This window comes from Musca autumnalis, unplaced genomic scaffold (assembly GCF_047663935.1).
Source record: "Musca autumnalis isolate F117 unplaced genomic scaffold, ASM4766393v1 scaffold_5, whole genome shotgun sequence".
In the NCBI taxonomy this organism is placed as follows: Eukaryota; Metazoa; Arthropoda; class Insecta; order Diptera; family Muscidae; genus Musca; species Musca autumnalis.
In genome coordinates, this window is record NW_027412088.1 from 136,470,943 (window position 1) to 136,489,032 (window position 18,090).

The 18,090-nt window shown below is 33.5% G+C and overlaps 1 protein-coding gene across 2 annotated transcripts; it reads left to right on the top strand.

Annotated features, from left to right (window-relative positions):
- The first annotated feature begins 4,406 nt into the window (after window positions 1-4,406).
- Window positions 4,407-17,882, top strand: LOC141386564 (protein RER1). 2 transcript variants are annotated; one of them, XM_073955291.1, is made up of 5 exons: window positions 4,407-4,596; window positions 5,169-5,348; window positions 5,478-5,688; window positions 12,238-12,452; window positions 16,776-17,882. In XM_073955291.1, exons 2-5 carry the CDS (start codon window positions 5,271-5,273, stop codon window positions 16,860-16,862), a joined length of 591 nt encoding a protein of 196 aa, XP_073811392.1. In that variant the 5' UTR covers window positions 4,407-4,596; window positions 5,169-5,270; the 3' UTR covers window positions 16,863-17,882. The 2 variants fall into 2 exon arrangements, with proteins under 2 accessions (XP_073811392.1, XP_073811393.1); XM_073955292.1 differs by having other exon boundaries at window positions 4,418-4,596; window positions 5,148-5,348.
- Window positions 17,883-18,090: the final 208 nt, after the last annotated feature.

The window sequence follows — 18,090 nt, forward strand, 5'->3', positions numbered from 1 at the left end:
TTTAATTTGTGTTTATATAATAAAGTTCATTGTGTTCTTGTTTTACACAAATAATTAGTGCATTTTATTTATTTTGGTATATTTCGCAATGGCTTGCATTTTAATTGCATGTTTAGACTGATTAAAAATGCAATCCGAAGAATGCATATAAATTCAATCCAAAGCACTGCATCTTAATCCGTGATTTGGATCGAAAATGGAGTGCATCCTAGCTGTGTGCTGTGGAAGCAAAATGGAGTGCATCCTAGCTGCGCTCTCTCTTGTAAAATTCATAAGTGAATTCATAGGAAAAGATGTACTCCAATGACTCCAATGGCAAATGTACCGTACATTTGTAGTGATTCTACTGTATCCGTGGATGCAAACTTTTTGCTGGGTTCTTTTATCTGCTATACCTAATTAACGACGGGACGTACACAAATATTTCACCTTCCTACCACAACAACGCTCTCTGAGCATCCTTATTACCCAAATACGTTGGGTCCAAAATCACATTTAAAACACAAAATCTGCGACCAAAAGTTATTTAAATGTTTTCATTCATGGTAGAACAATAAAAGGTAACAGCAATACACAGCTGACTGAACTGGGTTGTAACGTTAGTGTCAAATTTCATAGGACATTTTATATATTTATTTCTATTTCGATGTACATTAGGGATATATATTTTTTGAGGAAAAAATATATCTTTCCGAAAAAAACTATTTCCCAGAAAGACTTCTTCATATCAATGATATGTAACCTCCTCCAAATCCGAACGACGAGCCGCACAATAAAGCACCGCTTATAGAGGCGGTACAACGCCTGTTAATATGTGAGGTATTTTGTTAAATTTGAAAAAATAAAGCCCTAATAAACATGTGCTTCTTTAATTTCAAAAACAAAAGATTGAGCCAGCTTCTGCTTTTTCAATGAATTTCCAGCGACCCCAAACATTTTTGAAAGAATTCTACTTTCTGCGCGAAATTATGCATTTAGTGGAATGATGTGGAAACATTCAAATTGAAAATGTAACAAATTTTCATTCACGTTTTCCAAAATATTGAATCAAATGTGAAAAATACTAGTTTTTTAAATTCCAATAATTTATAGACATTTCCTTGTTTTGTTTACATGTACCGGTGACAGTAACGTTACAAACAAAAACAAATTTCTTTGTGGTTGTTGTTGAGTTGTATTTGTTGTAGTATTTACTTTACCTTATATTTGATCTACCATGGTTTTCATTTGTTAAGGCCTACGTACATAAGCTGCCTTGCTTGCTTCTGATAAAAGAATAAAAAAGAACAGCGCAACCCAGTTCGAAATTTGTTCGGCCTCCTTTATTATTTTATTTTTATTATGTCAAAAATGAAGCAGGAAAGCAGGGCAACCAGGCAAAGCAGCTTATGTACCCATTTCTTTAGGGCCAAACCTATAGCTCTGCAATGAATTGTACTTCAGGCGTTGTTGGGTTTTTGTTTTCAAAATACAAAACACATACATACAAAACATATTATACGTTCTGTCATAGTTGAATTTGTTCAACTTGAAATAAAATACGCTCGACGTATTTCGGTAGTATTCATAAGAATACATGTGTTCTACTTTTTTCACCACACACGCTCTGGGAATACGGACGTATTTAGGCATGCATAGCTTAATGCAAAGTCCCAAGTTACATTAGGCGAGTTTACTTGCGGCAAGTCCCAGTTTATGCCGGTCCACACTAGAGTGAATTTCATTACAAAATTTCATGAAATTAGGTGTTCTTAGGTCAAATTCCCCACTACAGCAATTTCATGATTTTACTCTACTATGTCGATGGTCAGACTAGCACGATTTCAACATGGCGACGTCAAGTTTATAGGCGAGGGGTATGAAGTAGTGAAACCCATGTACATGGTTTTCTGTGTTTGTTGTGTTGCCTCTTCTTGTTGTTCGTTGCAAGATTTTTTCTTCCATTTTCTTTCATTTTTATTTTCTCAAGCAAACGTTAAGAACAAAGCAAGCATAAAAAGATTTAATATAAACATTAAATTAATGAAATAGTGAAAATTTAACTATGTATTAATATTAATTTAATTATAAATGTTAATTATTTTGTGCTGTTTTTAGTTTATTTATGTTTGTTTTGTTTTTATTGGTATGAGAAACACAACAAACGCGAATGGTAAAATAAAGAGGACACGAAAAAAATCTGAAATTTCACGTTAACGTGTGTGGACACTAACGAAACTTGAAAAGAAATTTTAACGAAATTGGTTTCAAGAAACCTTGCTAGTCTGACCATCGACTATAGAACTCGATCTAGAGACGCATAATTTCATGTAAAAATTTCAATGAAATTACTCTAGTGTGGCCCGGGACTTTGTAATGCCATGTTCATACCAGCATTTGTATCACGTTGTTCGCTCTCATAATTATGTACACGAATTAACCCGTTCATACGACATGGTACACAATTCATAGAAACATGATTCATATATTTATACTTTTTATTTACTGATTTTAAAGAACGTTTCAGCCCAAAGACGAGTAAAATTAATTGATATGAACTGAGAAAATGTTTGTCCTTCTTTCAGATATCTATTTAATATTAAGGGGAGTACACATTATAATTCAAAACTGACAGTCAACGTACTTTTAGGACAATTTTCCTGCAAATAACAACTTTTATTTAGCTAAAAACTTTTGAAATACAATATATACGGTATTATTTAGAGATTACAAAAGAAATTTTTCAGTTAGGCTTTGATATTCACGAAATACACCTCGATGACTGTCAGTTTTGCTTGTCAATGTGTACTATACTTTAAATTGTATTATTTTCATTCATCTTTTCTATTTTTCCTCACAATTTTGGTGTTTTCAGCACATTTTTTAATTTTTCTATTTTCAAAATTGTCGAGAGTGAGACCTGCCAAAATAACATTTTGGTATACAGACTTTCTGGCAGGCATTTGATTTTTGTTTCTAAATTTGATTTGTACGCGTATTTAAAACGGTGGACAAGAAATGCATCTGTAGTAAAAGAGAAGAGAAGATTTGCTATGATTTGAATGTATACTAGTCGTTAAACCGTTAACTTCTCATTCACGTTTTGCAGTTTTTCTAAAAATATTTGGGTTTTTAATAAATTTTTAAATTTTATATTTTTTCTGTCATAATTAATTTATTTCGATAAATTCTCTCATTTGTTACCCTGCGTTTACAAATGACAGGACAGTTGACTTCATGTATTGATTGTCAAAATCCCACAACTTGCCTGTTTGACGTAGGCGTCCCGACAACTACAAAAACAGTTGTAAAATTTTTAATGAAAACCATCGACTTCTTTTTGTTTTCCGTTCACATTCGTTTCATTCGCACACATTCTTCTTTCGATATACAGAAACTGGCTGTAAAAGAGCAAGGGCAACATATATCGAATTTTTCTTTATTCGGCCTGTTCCTTTACTTTAGAAAGTGGTAAAACCGGCAAAAGTAGGAAAAGTTGTAAACTGCTCTCATATGAATTGTATGGTGTCTGAAGTAAAGGAACGCTTTTCGAGTAAAAAGTGGTAAAACTTGAAGATTCTTGAACGTAAAGGCAAAGACATAAATACAACAAGATAAGACATTTTGTTTGCTATCATTCTTCAGTGAATGGCTTTTGAATTTAACATAATGTTATATCACGATATGGTGATATAACATTTTTTTCTTTTATACATTTTTACGTATTTAACCGAATTTACCGATCCAATTGACATGGAATTATTCTTAAATAGATCCTTGAATATATAAATTTCGTTTCTGATACCATTACATGAAATGTTCCTCCTTGGTTGCGATTTTGAATTAACTGCAACCTGTTAAGGGTAATGTTTCTATACATAGTTTCGTAAACATTTTTTTGTTGCATGCATTTTGTCAGGTCTTTATTACTTTATGTCTTTGGTAAAGGAACAGGGCTATTCTTTTCAAAGACAGAACAAATAAGACTAGACAAAATGCATGCAACAAAACAATGTTTACGAAACTATGTATAGAAACATTACCCTTAACAGGTTGCAGTTAATTCAAAATCGCAACCAAGGAGGAACATTTCATGTAATGGTATCAGAAACGAAATGTATGAATTCAAGGATCTATTCAAGAATAATTCCATGTCAATTGGATCGGTAAATTCGGTTAAATACGTAAAAAGTGTATAAAAGAAAAAAATTTCATTTCACCATATCGTAACATAACATTATGTAAAATTCAAAAGCCATTCACTGAAGAATGATAGCAACAAATATTTGTCTTTGTCTTTTATTAGAAATGACATGCAACTTTACGGAACTTGGCATGTGTTTACGAGTTTTACAATACATTTCCTAATGTAAACGCAGCATAACTTTCGATTCGATTAGCGAAAATGGCGAGAATCACGGAATGAAGAAAGACGAATAGTAACTTAAGAATCCCTAACGTGAAGTGACGTGTCTGTGGGGTTGAAAATTAAAGAGAGGCATAATTGGAAAAGAAATCAAAAGAAAAAAAGCGAATGTCAGTGAAAATAATTTAATAAATTTTCTTTTTAACGAAATCCTTTTTTTATAAAATACCATGTGCAAGTTGTAAAAAAGTGTAAGCATCATACTAAAGCAGATTTGCTGAATTAATAGAAGTTTTTTCAAGAACAATCAAAAGATGAATTTAAGAGATTGTTGAAAAAAGTCTGTGTTGTGTTGAGGTTTCGTCATTTTGTGCCTAAAAATATTAACATATCTACACGTATCGAGGAGTCAAGAGGCCAATTATAACAAATGGTCAAGTGCCCAACCGTGACTGTGCTAATTCCAAGTCTAGAACAGAACATAGAACAGTGTAAATGGAATGGAACATCATTTAAAGCACGCGAGCAGGTCTGAGACTTTTCCCCATTACAAAAAGTCAGTCACGACCGATGAGAGAGTGTTGTTCAGCGAATTTCAATGAGAATGAGAAAAAAAGTACAAAAGTGACGTGTTTTCATTCTTTTTCATCTGCAGTTTCTAATATTTGTACTATAGACGGAGAACGATACGATTCCATATTATTATCTGTTAAATAAGTTTCATAAACATAGCCATTTCCGATTCCAGATCGATAAGACCCCCTTACATGCTGTTCGTGTAAAATATGCTTAGTTAAGTTAGTTTTCTTTATTTTGGATTTAGCATAAGACGACGAGACAAGGAGAAGGTGGAGGCTAGTAATTAGGTTTAATACAAATAGCAATATAACAACAACACCATAAGCAAACAATTCACAAGAGGAATATGATGAATGAAGATACGACGAGTGCGTCAACGTCATCCAATGGCGGTGTGAGAAAGTTATTTCAACGATTATCACAAGTAAGTTCCTTTTGAGTGAATGGGGTACAAGGTTTCCACCATTTTGGCTCATAACAAACAAAACTGTCGGCATGTTTTGTTTATATTAGCTAGTCGTTGTTTATATTAATGCTTCCGATTCTCTTACAGATCTATCAATCTGCCTTGGATCGTTCCACACCACACACAAAACTGCGTTGGAGTGCAGCGGGTGTACTAGTTTTAATATTCCTGCTGCGCATATTTTTAAACCAAGGATGGTACATTATCTGCTATGCTTTGGGCATTTTTCATTTGAATTTGTTTATAGCATTTTTAACACCAAAAATCGATCCGGAATTCGACCCATATGCCAATGAAGGTAAGCGTCTTTATCAATACTTAGAGGTTTGCTTTCTATAGCATAGATTTACGATAAGCATTCGCAATAAAAAATTTATTTTGTGCGCCTAATCAGGCACATTTCAATGCCTGTCAAATCAATTAATTAGCTTTATCTTACATTATCATTAGTGAGTTTCAGTTTGAAGTTTTAATTGGCTCTTGCAACCTATGTGTACATATTTTTTCACATTATTTGCACAAATGTTTGAAAATTGAGTCATGACATCGGGTAATTCAATTTTTTTGCACAGTTTTCATGTACGCAATAGTATGGGTATAATTCGAAAACATCAATAATTTGTAACCTTCGGTCCCTTGATCATTTGCTCTAGATCTAGATATTCGTAAAAACGAATCGTGGCGAAGGAGGTATAATTGCTGTCGTTCAGCCCAGCAACCCTGTTTTTGTGTAAATAGGGTTCCTGGACTAGGGCTATGTCAACTTCTGTCTTCGTGAGGGCAAGTAGAAGTTCAGCGGCAACCGCTTTGCAGTGATGCAGATTAATCTGCATTAAGCGAAGCGGCTGCCGCTTACGTTCCTTTACTGATTCCGACCTAGACGGAATGCAGTTTGCCATCACGATTTTCCAGGTATTCTTGGCCTTGTGTGTCTATTAACACCCATATCGTAAGGCCCCCATTCTCCGGTCGGTGACTGACGAGTTTCCAGGAGTTAGTCTGGAGATTGGGATTTTGTCTACCTAGTATTGTCAGCACGCCTGCGGGGTCCACAGGGAGCGGTGGCACCCATGCTGACAATACTCTTTTGTTGGTACCCTTTCCACAGTTCACCAAGGCTGTCCACCGTGTGGACAAGGAAGTTTAGGGACTTCTTGTTTTCACAGCAGATAACCTTGATTCTACCTGCCCTATGGGCAGGTGCAAATCTCAGGAATGGGAACAAACTTTCTTTTAAATTGTAAATTTTTCTTTAAGTAGCCGGCCTTCGGCCGGGGATTTAAGTCTTTCTCCTGAAAGTCCTACCTTGGTTGCGCTAAAGGAAATTAAGCCCATTTTTACCATAACCAGTGTTAAAATTTGTCCGTGGGTGATGGTCATAAATTCCCTGTAGATGTTCGACGATTCACATAATATTTAACCAGCGAAACGATCGTAGCATATTGGTTGGATGTGTGTGGACTTCGTTAGATATCACTTTTTCAATACAAAACTCCTTAGGTCATGCATGATAAGCTCAATTAAGTAAAATTTGAAAGGAGCCATTTTTATCGTAGCCACTGTTGTAATCTTCCCGTAGTTGATGGTCTTAAATTCCCTGAGAAGCCCCAGGATCCACATAAGGCCAATATATTGGAAAATAAAAAATCTTATCTTAATTAGGAACTGAAGTGCAACCTGTGGCTGGACTATATATAGAAAAGAATAAACCCCAAAACAGAAAGAAATATTTTTAAATACAAAATTAGTTCCGAATATAATATATATATGCATTTGCATTGGGCTCTCATACTGGATTTAATCCACATTTTTTATTTATTTATTTATTTATTTATTTATAAATCCATAGTGTAATACAAAGCCATCCACGCCAAAATACATATTACATAGCTTAAAAAAATCCTGAGTAATATATTATATTTAATATCCCTAACATATGGCTCCCCAGCCGCAAGAGAAAAAAATAATAATAATAAATTTGAATCCGGTTTAAAACATAATAACAACTCCGAGATTAGATTAATTTGTTATACACTCAAGCATAAAAATATGGTATTCAAGTAGATCTCCTACCCGAGTAGTATAGCATTAGCTTCAAACGAAACACATTATTCGAATGAGAAAAAATGCGCAGGTTATAGGGCAACACATTCCAATACCGGGCAATTCTAGCAATAAAGGATCTTTCAAACAAAGAACACTTTATTATAGGAACAGTAATTTGCTTGTTCCTGCTAAAGTGTGATTTTGATACGAACTGAAGAGTTACATTACGCAATTTTTCTTGCGGCAATTGCCAGTTTGTCGGTGAGAGAGGGTGTTGAGAGGGAAAGGGTTACCATACGCCTCACCTCTCTCTCCCTCAAACTGACAATTGCCGCAAGGAAAGTTGTCTAATATAAATATGGACTAAGGCTTGACGTGAAAAATATTAGGAATGATATACTCACATTGTCAATAGGTTAAATTTGAACTATAGCCGAATTGTATATTGCAGGGCCAGATTTGAGAACGCTCTTCTGCATTGTTGCAACCACTCCACTTGGAGACTATTAGTCCATCGTGTAGAAACATAATATATAATTCAACCTTTTTTTGGCCAGATGGCTTTGAATTAATGTAAAGTTGTTTCTATTTTTACAGATAATTTTCTTCAAGAAATATTCTTTGTACCACTAGCACTAATTCATAAGAATTTTATTCTCATTGTGCTATATTTTCTTTAATAAATAAACAAACTAAACTAAATAAAATAAATATAATAGGAGATAGCGTGATAGAGTTTACAGGATGGGTGTTACAGTGTTCTGTATGAATCCTACATAAACTCGACTCAAACAAACAAGTCTCGATACAACCTTAGGTTCATCGTTTAGAATCAATCGATTAGATCTGAGTAAAATTAGTTCTAGTTTTCCTTGGAAGACGCGAGTATCTGATGTGTATAGAAAGCCAAACTCTGCGGACTGTTGGTCCAGTCACTTCTAGGCGAAGTGTAAACATTTGCCCTTTATAGTCGCTCCACATTTCCATCTCCCTACGACTGGAAGCGCCACGGGCTGATATATTTTAAATTAAGATATTTAATGGTTTGATATCTAGCATTTCATTTAGCAGACTGGAAATTTCTCAATGTACGTTTGATTTGACTTAGAATTGAGAACGTCCAATCATACGAGACACATATATTTCAAGACATACGCAGTTTCACATATTCGATGTATAACCTCAAATCCAAGTCCCCAGCTAATTTGTGCTTTCTCTTCCATCTTAATTTGTGGTCGTGAATAACACCAAAACACTCGCTTTCTAACTAAAATTGAAAGCTACCGATGCGCAAGCTAGCTAACTTCTCTTTAGATTTGTATTAAGCTCATTATTATCGGTCTATCTACAAATTAAAAATATTGAAAAATTCGTCTTGTTATTATCGGTCTATCTACAAATTAAAAATATTGAAAAATTCGCTATGATTTTAGTCTCTTAGGCGTCGAAATCCTTTAATATCTCATTGACTACTATGAGTCGTAGATGTGGCAAAAGTATTTTCTAGTAACAGATTTAAGGGGTTATAGCCACATATTGAGCAAAAAAAAATTCCATAATTTTTTAGACAAACTTTTTTTTGAATATATGTACATATGTACATAAGTATACATATATATTTTATTTCATCTGAAGGTCACACTTTGAGCTACTTTGGGATTTTTTATTTAAAATATTGCATAGTCTGTCTATAATAATCCCACAAAAACTTATGAAGATAGTGTCATCTGTTTTCGAGCTACAGTAGGCAAACGCTTTTAAAAATGACCTTTAAAAAAAAACAATTCACAATGAAATTTTCCATTCCAACCTCTTAATGGATTTCTCACTTTACCACGGAATAATGATTTTGGCTTATGGCATCCCATAGATCAGTGAGGATAAAGAAGACACCCAAGTCTACCAGAACTCTCTAATTTTATACAAGCTTATAATCGTATTCAATGTTAGCTAACTTGAAATCCGACCCATACAACCCACTAACTCATGTAAAGCGAGTACTAACCTGAGCTGGATTTGATTTAAAGTTCGATAAGCCTATGGACTTTAAATGAAAGACCAAAGTGCTGCTCACGCACGATCAGAAATTACGGCTTTCGAAGTATATTTTTGGAGGTGATTTAGCCGTTATCTGTCTTCATCTTACTAAGTATATCATTTTGTAAAAGGTACGCGCTAGTTTAAAATTGTTCGCCTAAATTTAGTTTTAGGACCGATCTTGGTGTTTTTAATGTGTCATTGTTCGCCTAAGATTTCCTGGCGAATATCTGCTCCTACGTTTCAGGTACTATTCAAACAAGTCAGCTTCAAATTTTGAGAAAATGGAATGGGACAATTTATCAAAAAAACTATGTGGATATATATACACACAGAGATAATGTAGAGCCTCATGATGTCCGTCCTCAATTCGATTTATTTTTAGCTTCTTTTCACAGAAATATTTGTAAAAGTTTTTTTCTAAAAGAAAAACTTGTAAAAATTTGTTAAGCAGTACATTCTTTCAGATTCTGGAACAGAGCAGTCTCATACCATTATTGTACACAAAATCATCGGAAGGGATTAGTTCAATACAATTTTATTAAGAATTTCAGGCTGACCAAGAATGTATAACTACTTTGTTTGTTCAAAAACATTGCGAGGATTGACAAACGACATAACACGTTGTTGTTGTATCTCTCACATTATTATTCAGTATTTATTGTTTCAATTTTTGTGATTTCTTCGACCTTTATATTTGTTCTAAAATAAAAGATTTTTGAGCTTGAGGTCTTGTGTTTGTTGGTATTTTATTTAAAATAAAATACCAACAAACACAAGACCTCAAGCTCAAAAATCTTTTATTTTAGTATTTATTGTTTCTTTAAAATATTTTAAGACTACTATTATTTTCATTTTGTTATTTTTCTCTTTCTTTTGCCATAAAACAAATGTCCATATACATATTTTATGTGGCCTATATAAATGCATAAGTAAACGTGCGCTCGTGAATATGAGAATTGTATGTCATTGCCAGTTCGACATTGGTTCTGGGCTAAAGTCAGTGGATATTGATTATACCCTATACCACAATGTGGAAAAGGGTATAATAAGTTTGTTTTCCCAAAAATTCATGTAACGCCGCGAAATATTCGTCGTAGACCCCTCATGTGGTATACCAAACTTCATATCTCGACGAGATAAAGCGATTTAGCGATGTGTGTCCGTCCGTCCGTCCGTCCGTCTGTCCGTCCATTAAAAATTGTAATCAAGCTAGAGGCCGCAATTATGGACCGATTGTCACGAAATTTAGTATGGAGGTCGGGTTTGGACCAGAATAGAACTGATTAGTTTTTGGCGATGATCGTGAAATGTTAAAGGGATGAAATGGACCAAAAACAAAATTTTTGCTCGATTTTGTAGCCGCTCTGTAGGTCGCAATAATAGTCCGATCGGCGCGAAATTTTAAACGTAGTTTTGGTTTGAGATGAAGAAGTAGCGTGCAAGTCAACGGTATGATCGGATAATATTTAGCGGGTTAAATTGATCAAAACTTTTGTGTGAAAATTGGTAAAATTTCTAATGCACATCTTATAACAGCTAGCCCGGAAAGCTAGTGCACAGGGATAGTGGTATAGGGTATCACATGGTCGGCCCCGTCCGACTATAGTCTGTTCTTACTTGTTTTGTTATCGTCTTGTTGTTCTAAGGGAAACAAAATCAAAACAAACTACTTTAAAACTATATTTTCATTCTGTAGCGTCTACTAATGCTTTTGCGTTTTTTCATTGTAAAAGAAAGTTATTAGAAAATCGATATGGCTATGCCAAAAGGAAAATGTGCACTTGATTGATGTAGATGAGCCCCGTTTCTATGTTTTTGCGCTTAACATAGGAAGACGTAACGCACAAGAAAATCGATATTCGTTTTTTAATGGAAACTGATACATAAAGCTTAAATACATGCTCTGGCAAAATTTCAAGCTTCTACGTTCAAAAATAACGATCCTATTCAAGAAATGACATTTGGAAAAAATGGGATAACATTGCAGATGTTGTAATGGCGGTTTTAGTTTCATACTATACTCCGATTCGTACGTGATTGATAATACTGCAAATACTCGCCCTCATAAGATTGATATTCTATAAAACAGATTTTCATTCTATAACGTTTTTTTTATTCTCCTGTAAAGTTTTGGTTTTGTGGTTACGTCTTCAGACATTTATGGTGACGATATGTTTTCTATACAGGCAAAATTCTTTTGTAAAAAAAAAAAACAAAGTTTCAACTTGTAAATAACAAAAGTGAATCCTCCAGTAATTTGTGGAAAAAAAGGAAGTAATTCCGTTTAAAAGTAAATAATAATTTCACCCTTCAATTTTGAAGGAGTTCAGAATGTTGTTATTATTTAACATGTAAATGTAGACTACTGTTCTTACCAATTATCTAGTAAGAATTGCACAATGACCAAATCTTGGACCAATACTTAGATGAGTTTTATAAGAAATGGCGAAATTAACGCTCCGTTTCATAATTTTATAGTAATAAATTTGGCCTTTTCGAAGAATTGTATAGTCATTTTATTACTTGAAAAGTAATTCAGTTTTATCTAATAGAATTGCTTACAAATAATTACTTCACGAATAATGAGTCAGGCACATCTCAACAAAATGGGCAAGGTGAATCTAAAATAACTTTATATGCTAATATCTATACTGTATAAATTATTTCCATCTAATAAATCATATGACCATGTAATTTACAATAAATTTCCATACTTACAATAAATGTTCTAATTATTTTTTTTTTTCTTTTTTTTTTTTAGATGAAGGTCCAAATTTGCCAACACGTAGTAATGAGGAATTCCGGCCGTTTATACGACGCTTGCCTGAATTCAAATTCTGGCTAAGCATTACAAAAAGTACAACAATAGCGATAATCTGTACATTCTTTGATTGTTTCAATATACCCGTATTTTGGCCTATACTGGTCATGTACTTCATAACGTTATTCTGTATAACAATGAAACGACAAATTAAGGTAAGTTTTATTTATGTGGGTATTTCAATTGATTTATGCATTTGAAATGTTTAAATTGTCGAATCGGTAACAATGTCACATCGGAGTTAATGAGAATACTTAGCACTTTGTTGTTTATCGTATCCACATTGAAATCTTGTCCGAAAAACTTAGCAACTCCACCGTGAAACGTGTACCATAATGGTTGATGTGAATGACTTCGGTAGACTCCTAATTTTTCAATGTACCTCTTAGGTCATAAAGCTTGACTCGAAAGACAAAAAATAAAAAATATTCAAAAGGACCTTCGCCTTAATGCTAAAATAAAATTAAGAACGTTTTAGTCACTTGCGCAGAAATTTAAGACTAAACACAATATGCAAATCAACAACCATATTGTGGTCTCAATAATTTTCGGTTTTTCTTAACGGTTGGTCCGTTGTGTTCAGTAAGAAAATATATTAAACGGTTGAGGAAATAGCGTTAGATTTTAAGTAGTGAAAAGTTGTTTTTTCATTATGCATACAGTTTCGAAAACAATAATAGCACCACCATGAACAACTGTGAAACAATGTTTTTGTAGATGTGGGGCTAAATATGTATGTTTGGAGGCGATATTTTATTTTCTCAGTTAGATTTCCTCAAAAAGCTTGGAATAGAACCAGAAATATATAGCAACGCCTATTAACAGAGGATTGCTTAACCGTAATAGTATGGATCTGAGTTTGTCGTTAGAGAATAAACCACATACATGGCAACAAAACTGTGAAGAATTAACATGTTTTCGTTGACATCCTAGAAAATATTACTATATTTCATTTAGAAGATAAGTTGGCACTTCTTCCAAAAGGTCATGAACAGTAATAATCTGGGTTATAATCTGGGTTATAATCAAAGAAATTGTGGTATAGAAGTTCTGGCCATTCTCTAGGGTTGTGCGTTGTTCCTAGACTATGACAAAAAAATGTCAAGTAAAGTCAATAAGTCAACTATAGTATCAAAACAAACAACCAGAAAATCGTATTGGGAGGTCCTTAAAGATGAACAAATACCACAATCTGCTTGGCTTGATACCAAGCCTACTAACGAAATCAACTGAAGTATTAATGAGTAGACACTTGTTGTTTCTATAGATGTACTTCTATTCTTGGGTGATAGATAAAGAGTAGATAATTGTTCAATTTGTATTTTCAAAGAATTTTTAATAATGGTGCTATTATTTTTTTCGCCAAATTTTTGAAGTTTTTGTGAAAATTGGTTTATATTTTAAAATTTTTTTGAATATAACTATTGGGTCTATTCCGTATTGCGAGCGTCGCGTGTCGCGTTGACAGATGCAATTTTTACATTACATTGCCATACAACAAAAAAAAAATTGCATTTTTAAAAATGAATAAAGACGAGAGTAGAGTTGTAGAGTTGTTAAATCTTGTGAACTAGTTCAGTACCATAGTTCGTTTGCGTATGATTTATTTTATTAAAACAAAGAGATAATATAACTCATTCGCAGTTCGTTCATGGAAACAACCGGTGTCCACTGAACTATATTTTGAACTAGGTCGTTCAAACAAACTAGATTTTAACAACTCTAGTTTTTTGGTGTTTCAGTACTTATAATGGTAAAATTACTACAAAACAGCAATTTGAAATGCTTGTTGAAAAAATGAAAGCCCACCCAAACGTAGCTGGTGGAGTCTGACTTTTTGGCGAAACTAAAGGCACTTTTGATGAGGTGTGGAAGGATGTTGCGGAGCAATTAAATAGTTGTGGTCCACCAACCCGTACACCAGATGAATGGCACAGAGTGTGAATTAATTTTAAATCCAAACTAAAGAAAAAATGTCTCAATTTAAACTACAATATCCTTTTCTATTCAAATATAAATGGCGAACATCTTCCTTTGGTCCCATTATATGTACGTGTGTTCCATCAATGCATCCAACAACCCCCGGGAAATTTGTTTTTGAATAAAAATAGTTTTTATTTTTACTCTTTTCCTCTTCTGTTAATTTGGAAACAATCCAAATTTTACACAATTTTTTCTCTATTAACTCCAGAACTTCGCTTAATACCTTTGACAATGTGGGTTGAGCCATCCCGAGGTTAAAGTCATTGCCATGGGATTTTTGACTTTAAAGAGTGGCTGTTGATTCTGTCAGTTTTTTCAAAGTCATTTTTAATGCCTATATAAATAACAGCGTCTTTTGGAAGCCGAAAATAGGCTTTAAACCTAAAAAATTAATAATTATTTTGATGAATGTTGGAAACCAAACATACTCACAATACTGATGGCAATTCTAAAGGATTCGATTTATCTCTTATGTGTCGTCTGATAGATGCTACGTTAATATTGTATGGATTAACTTCATATTACCTTCTATTAGAGAGAGTAATGTTTTTCAAAACGAACTGTACTGTTGCAAAATTTTACTGATCGCTATCAATATCATGATTTCATCCCGGCGAAGGGCATTATCATTTGGCTTTTCAGCTCTTTGAAATTATGCCTTTTTTAGCGAAAACCCGAACTCTACTATTCTCAGATAAATGACAAACACACTAACTTTTCGGCTTTCCTAAAAAAAATCACTCCGGTCACTTTAGAAAAATTTAATTTTTTTATGTTTATGGCCATCTGTGCTGCAGTGATGCACTAAAGGCAGAGACGATCCACGCAATATGTGTAAAAAATATTGTCTGTATTTCGTCTTATTTTCATTCCAAAATGCTTTTAAACTGCAAAAAGTTATGGGGGTTATCATGAACGACAATTCCCCGTGAATTTTTTCACTTTCTCCCTTAAGTTGCAACGGCGGAAAGACGAAACTCACGGGGAAATTTCATTCATGATAACCCCCTATAAATGAATAGCTTTTAACATGTCCATTTTACATGGCTTATTTTTACTGCTATTATTTTGACCTCAAAAAGCCTTCCAAAGCAGAAAACTTTAATGGTATTTCATAATAGTTGCATATTTAAGTAAAATAACGCGTGTTTTTTTAAGGCCGATAGAACTTGAAATTGTAAAAAATAACACAAAAAATTAAATTGTAATCAAAATTTTTTTTTATTCGAAAGATCAATACGTGACATTAACATTTGAAAATGATTTCGGGCATATGGGCACCGCGGCTGTTCTTGACGAAGTGCATTCTGGACGTCCAATTTTTGGCCACTTTTTCGAGCACTGCTGGCCGTATGTCACGAATAACACGAACAATGCTGGCCTCCAAGGCATCAATTGTTGCTGGTTTATCAGCATAAACCAGTGACTTCACGTAGCCCCACAGGAAATAATCGAGAGGTGTCAAATCGCACGACCTTGGAGGCCAATTGACAGGTCCACTTCTCGAAATCAACTTATCGCCAAATTTTGATTTCAATAAGTCGATGGTTGCGTTCGCCGTATGGCACGTAGCGCCATCCTGTTGAAACCACATCTCCTCCGGATCAATGTCGTCAATATTTTCAAACAAAAAATCATTGATCATGGTGCGGTAACGATCTCCATTGACTGCAACGCGAGCTCCGGCCTCATTTTTGAAGAAATAAGGTCCGATGATGCCACCAGCGTGAAAACCGCACCATACGGTGCATTTTTCGGGATGTAATGGAGTCTGTAGGGTCTCTTGTGGATTGGTCTCACTCCATATGCGGCAATTTTGTTATTAACAAACCCGTTAAGCCAAAAATGCGCCTCATCGCTGAACACAATACAAATGACGAAGTCGTCTATAAGTTGCGCGAATCGACGACTGATTTTCAAAGTAAATTTGGATAATTTCGTAGCGTTGTTCAAGCGTGAGTCTATTCATGATGATTTGTCAGAGTATACTGAAACAAATAAAAAAAAAGTTTCATCAAAATTTAATTTTTTGTGTTACTTTTTACAATTTAAAGTTCTATCTAGCTTAAAAAAACACCCTTTATTTTAGGCCGTGAGGTCTGGCACCTTATAAGCATTCGCCTGATGCAGATAATTAAATTACTTTAAGGATTATTGCAATCTTCGCACATAGAAGTTCTGCACTGCTATTCTTTTGCACGGTACTGTATGTACCAAAATCATTGTTGGAATTATATAGGAGTTGGAAATTCGACAAAAAAATTGCCCTAAAATTCTAGGGGGTCACATTTAGTAGTCTATTTAGATCATCCACGCACGCCATAACTAGCTATCTGCAATAAGTTCAGAAACAACGTTCTCAAGTGCAAGGGGTGCAGATGGATAGGTCTGTGAAACATGTTTGCGATTTGAAGTGTACATATTGTTTCGACTTATGTAGCCCAAGTTAAAAGATAACTAATATTATCATTATTTTTTCTTTTTTCTCATTTCAGCATATGATAAAATACAAGTATTTGCCTTTTACACGCAATAAGCCTCGTTATCAACGTGTTGGTGAGCCAACGGATTCATCAAAGTGACAATTAGCCGCACAGACATTGCCTACAACAAACGACAGTCGAAGTGAAGAAAAAGTAACTACAGCCGAAACAACAACAGTATCTACCCTATTACCATCGTCATTGTTATCGGGGGTAACAGCCGCAGCAGCAACCACAACTAATGTAGTAGCAAAACCACCGCAAATTATAATGATTGATGAATGAAACAACAATAAATTCTATACAAAATCAAAATTTTCCATGATCCACAATTCTTTCTTTCTTTCCTAAAGAAACAGAACTACCTTAACATGGCCATGTGTATATAATTTCTTATATTGTAACATTGTCGTCGTTAAATCCTATATCTATAACGATTGCAAAAAAGAAGAAAATGGAATTAAAATGTGTGTTTCATTTAATTTTTAGAAACTATTCTCAAATTCTTAGTTATTAATTTGAGTGGGTTTTGTAAATTATTTTTAGTATGTTAATGTTGTTGCTCTTTTGTGTTTACTTTTTTTTAAATTAGATGACACCAACATAGAATTTATCTCGATATATTATCAATTTGGGATATATTTTTTCTAACTGTCGTTGCAGTGTCTTGTGCAAATAATTTTAAATAATTAAAATATGTATTCTTATTTTAACTGGAATCGTAATGAGTTTTGGAAAACGCGTATTCTTATGTTAATGCAATTGTAGTCTATACATTTTCTAAAACAAACAACAAATTCTTTAATATAACGAACGTATAAAAAATGCCTTTATTTGTTCTTTTAATTTTCCTTAGTAAATAGTTAAAATGTAATTAATTTGTTATTAAAAACAAAACAAAAATAGTTATTATTTCTTGCTATGTTCCACCAATATGAAGTTTAATCAGAATTATATAAATCTCTTCTTTAAAAAATTTTTAAATTGAAGATATTTTTTTTAAATTATTCTTGTTATGTTCTTTCTCTTTTTTTCCTTATTTGTACTATAAATTAAACAAAAAAAAAAATAATGGAAATGAAACTAAAGAAAATAAAAAATAAACCAATAAATAGTAAATTTTTGTAGTTTTATTATTTGATTGTCGTTTCATTTTTCTACTTTTTATATTTAGTTTGCATGATGTTTTGAATTTATTTTGTTTTAATTTTTATATATGTATGTATGTTGTGTTGTATCATTTCCCAGTTGTTCTAAAAAAGTCAATTGTCCCTTTTTTCTTAATTACATAACTAGTTACTGTTCTCACTAGCTACTTTACCCCCCA

What these genes read in the sequence shown, in the direction of transcription:
- LOC141386564 (XM_073955291.1), top strand. Translation starts at nt 5,271, where the DNA reads ATGATGAATGAAGATACGACGAGTGCGTCAACGTCATCCAATGGCGGT. An exon ending in TATTTCAACGATTATCACAA is followed by an intron (nt 5,349 to 5,477) that starts GTAAGTTCCTTT and finishes ATTCTCTTACAG; the next exon opens with ATCTATCAATCTGCCTTGGA. An exon ending in CGACCCATATGCCAATGAAG is followed by an intron (nt 5,689 to 12,237) that starts GTAAGCGTCTTT and finishes TTTTTTTTTTAG; the next exon opens with ATGAAGGTCCAAATTTGCCA.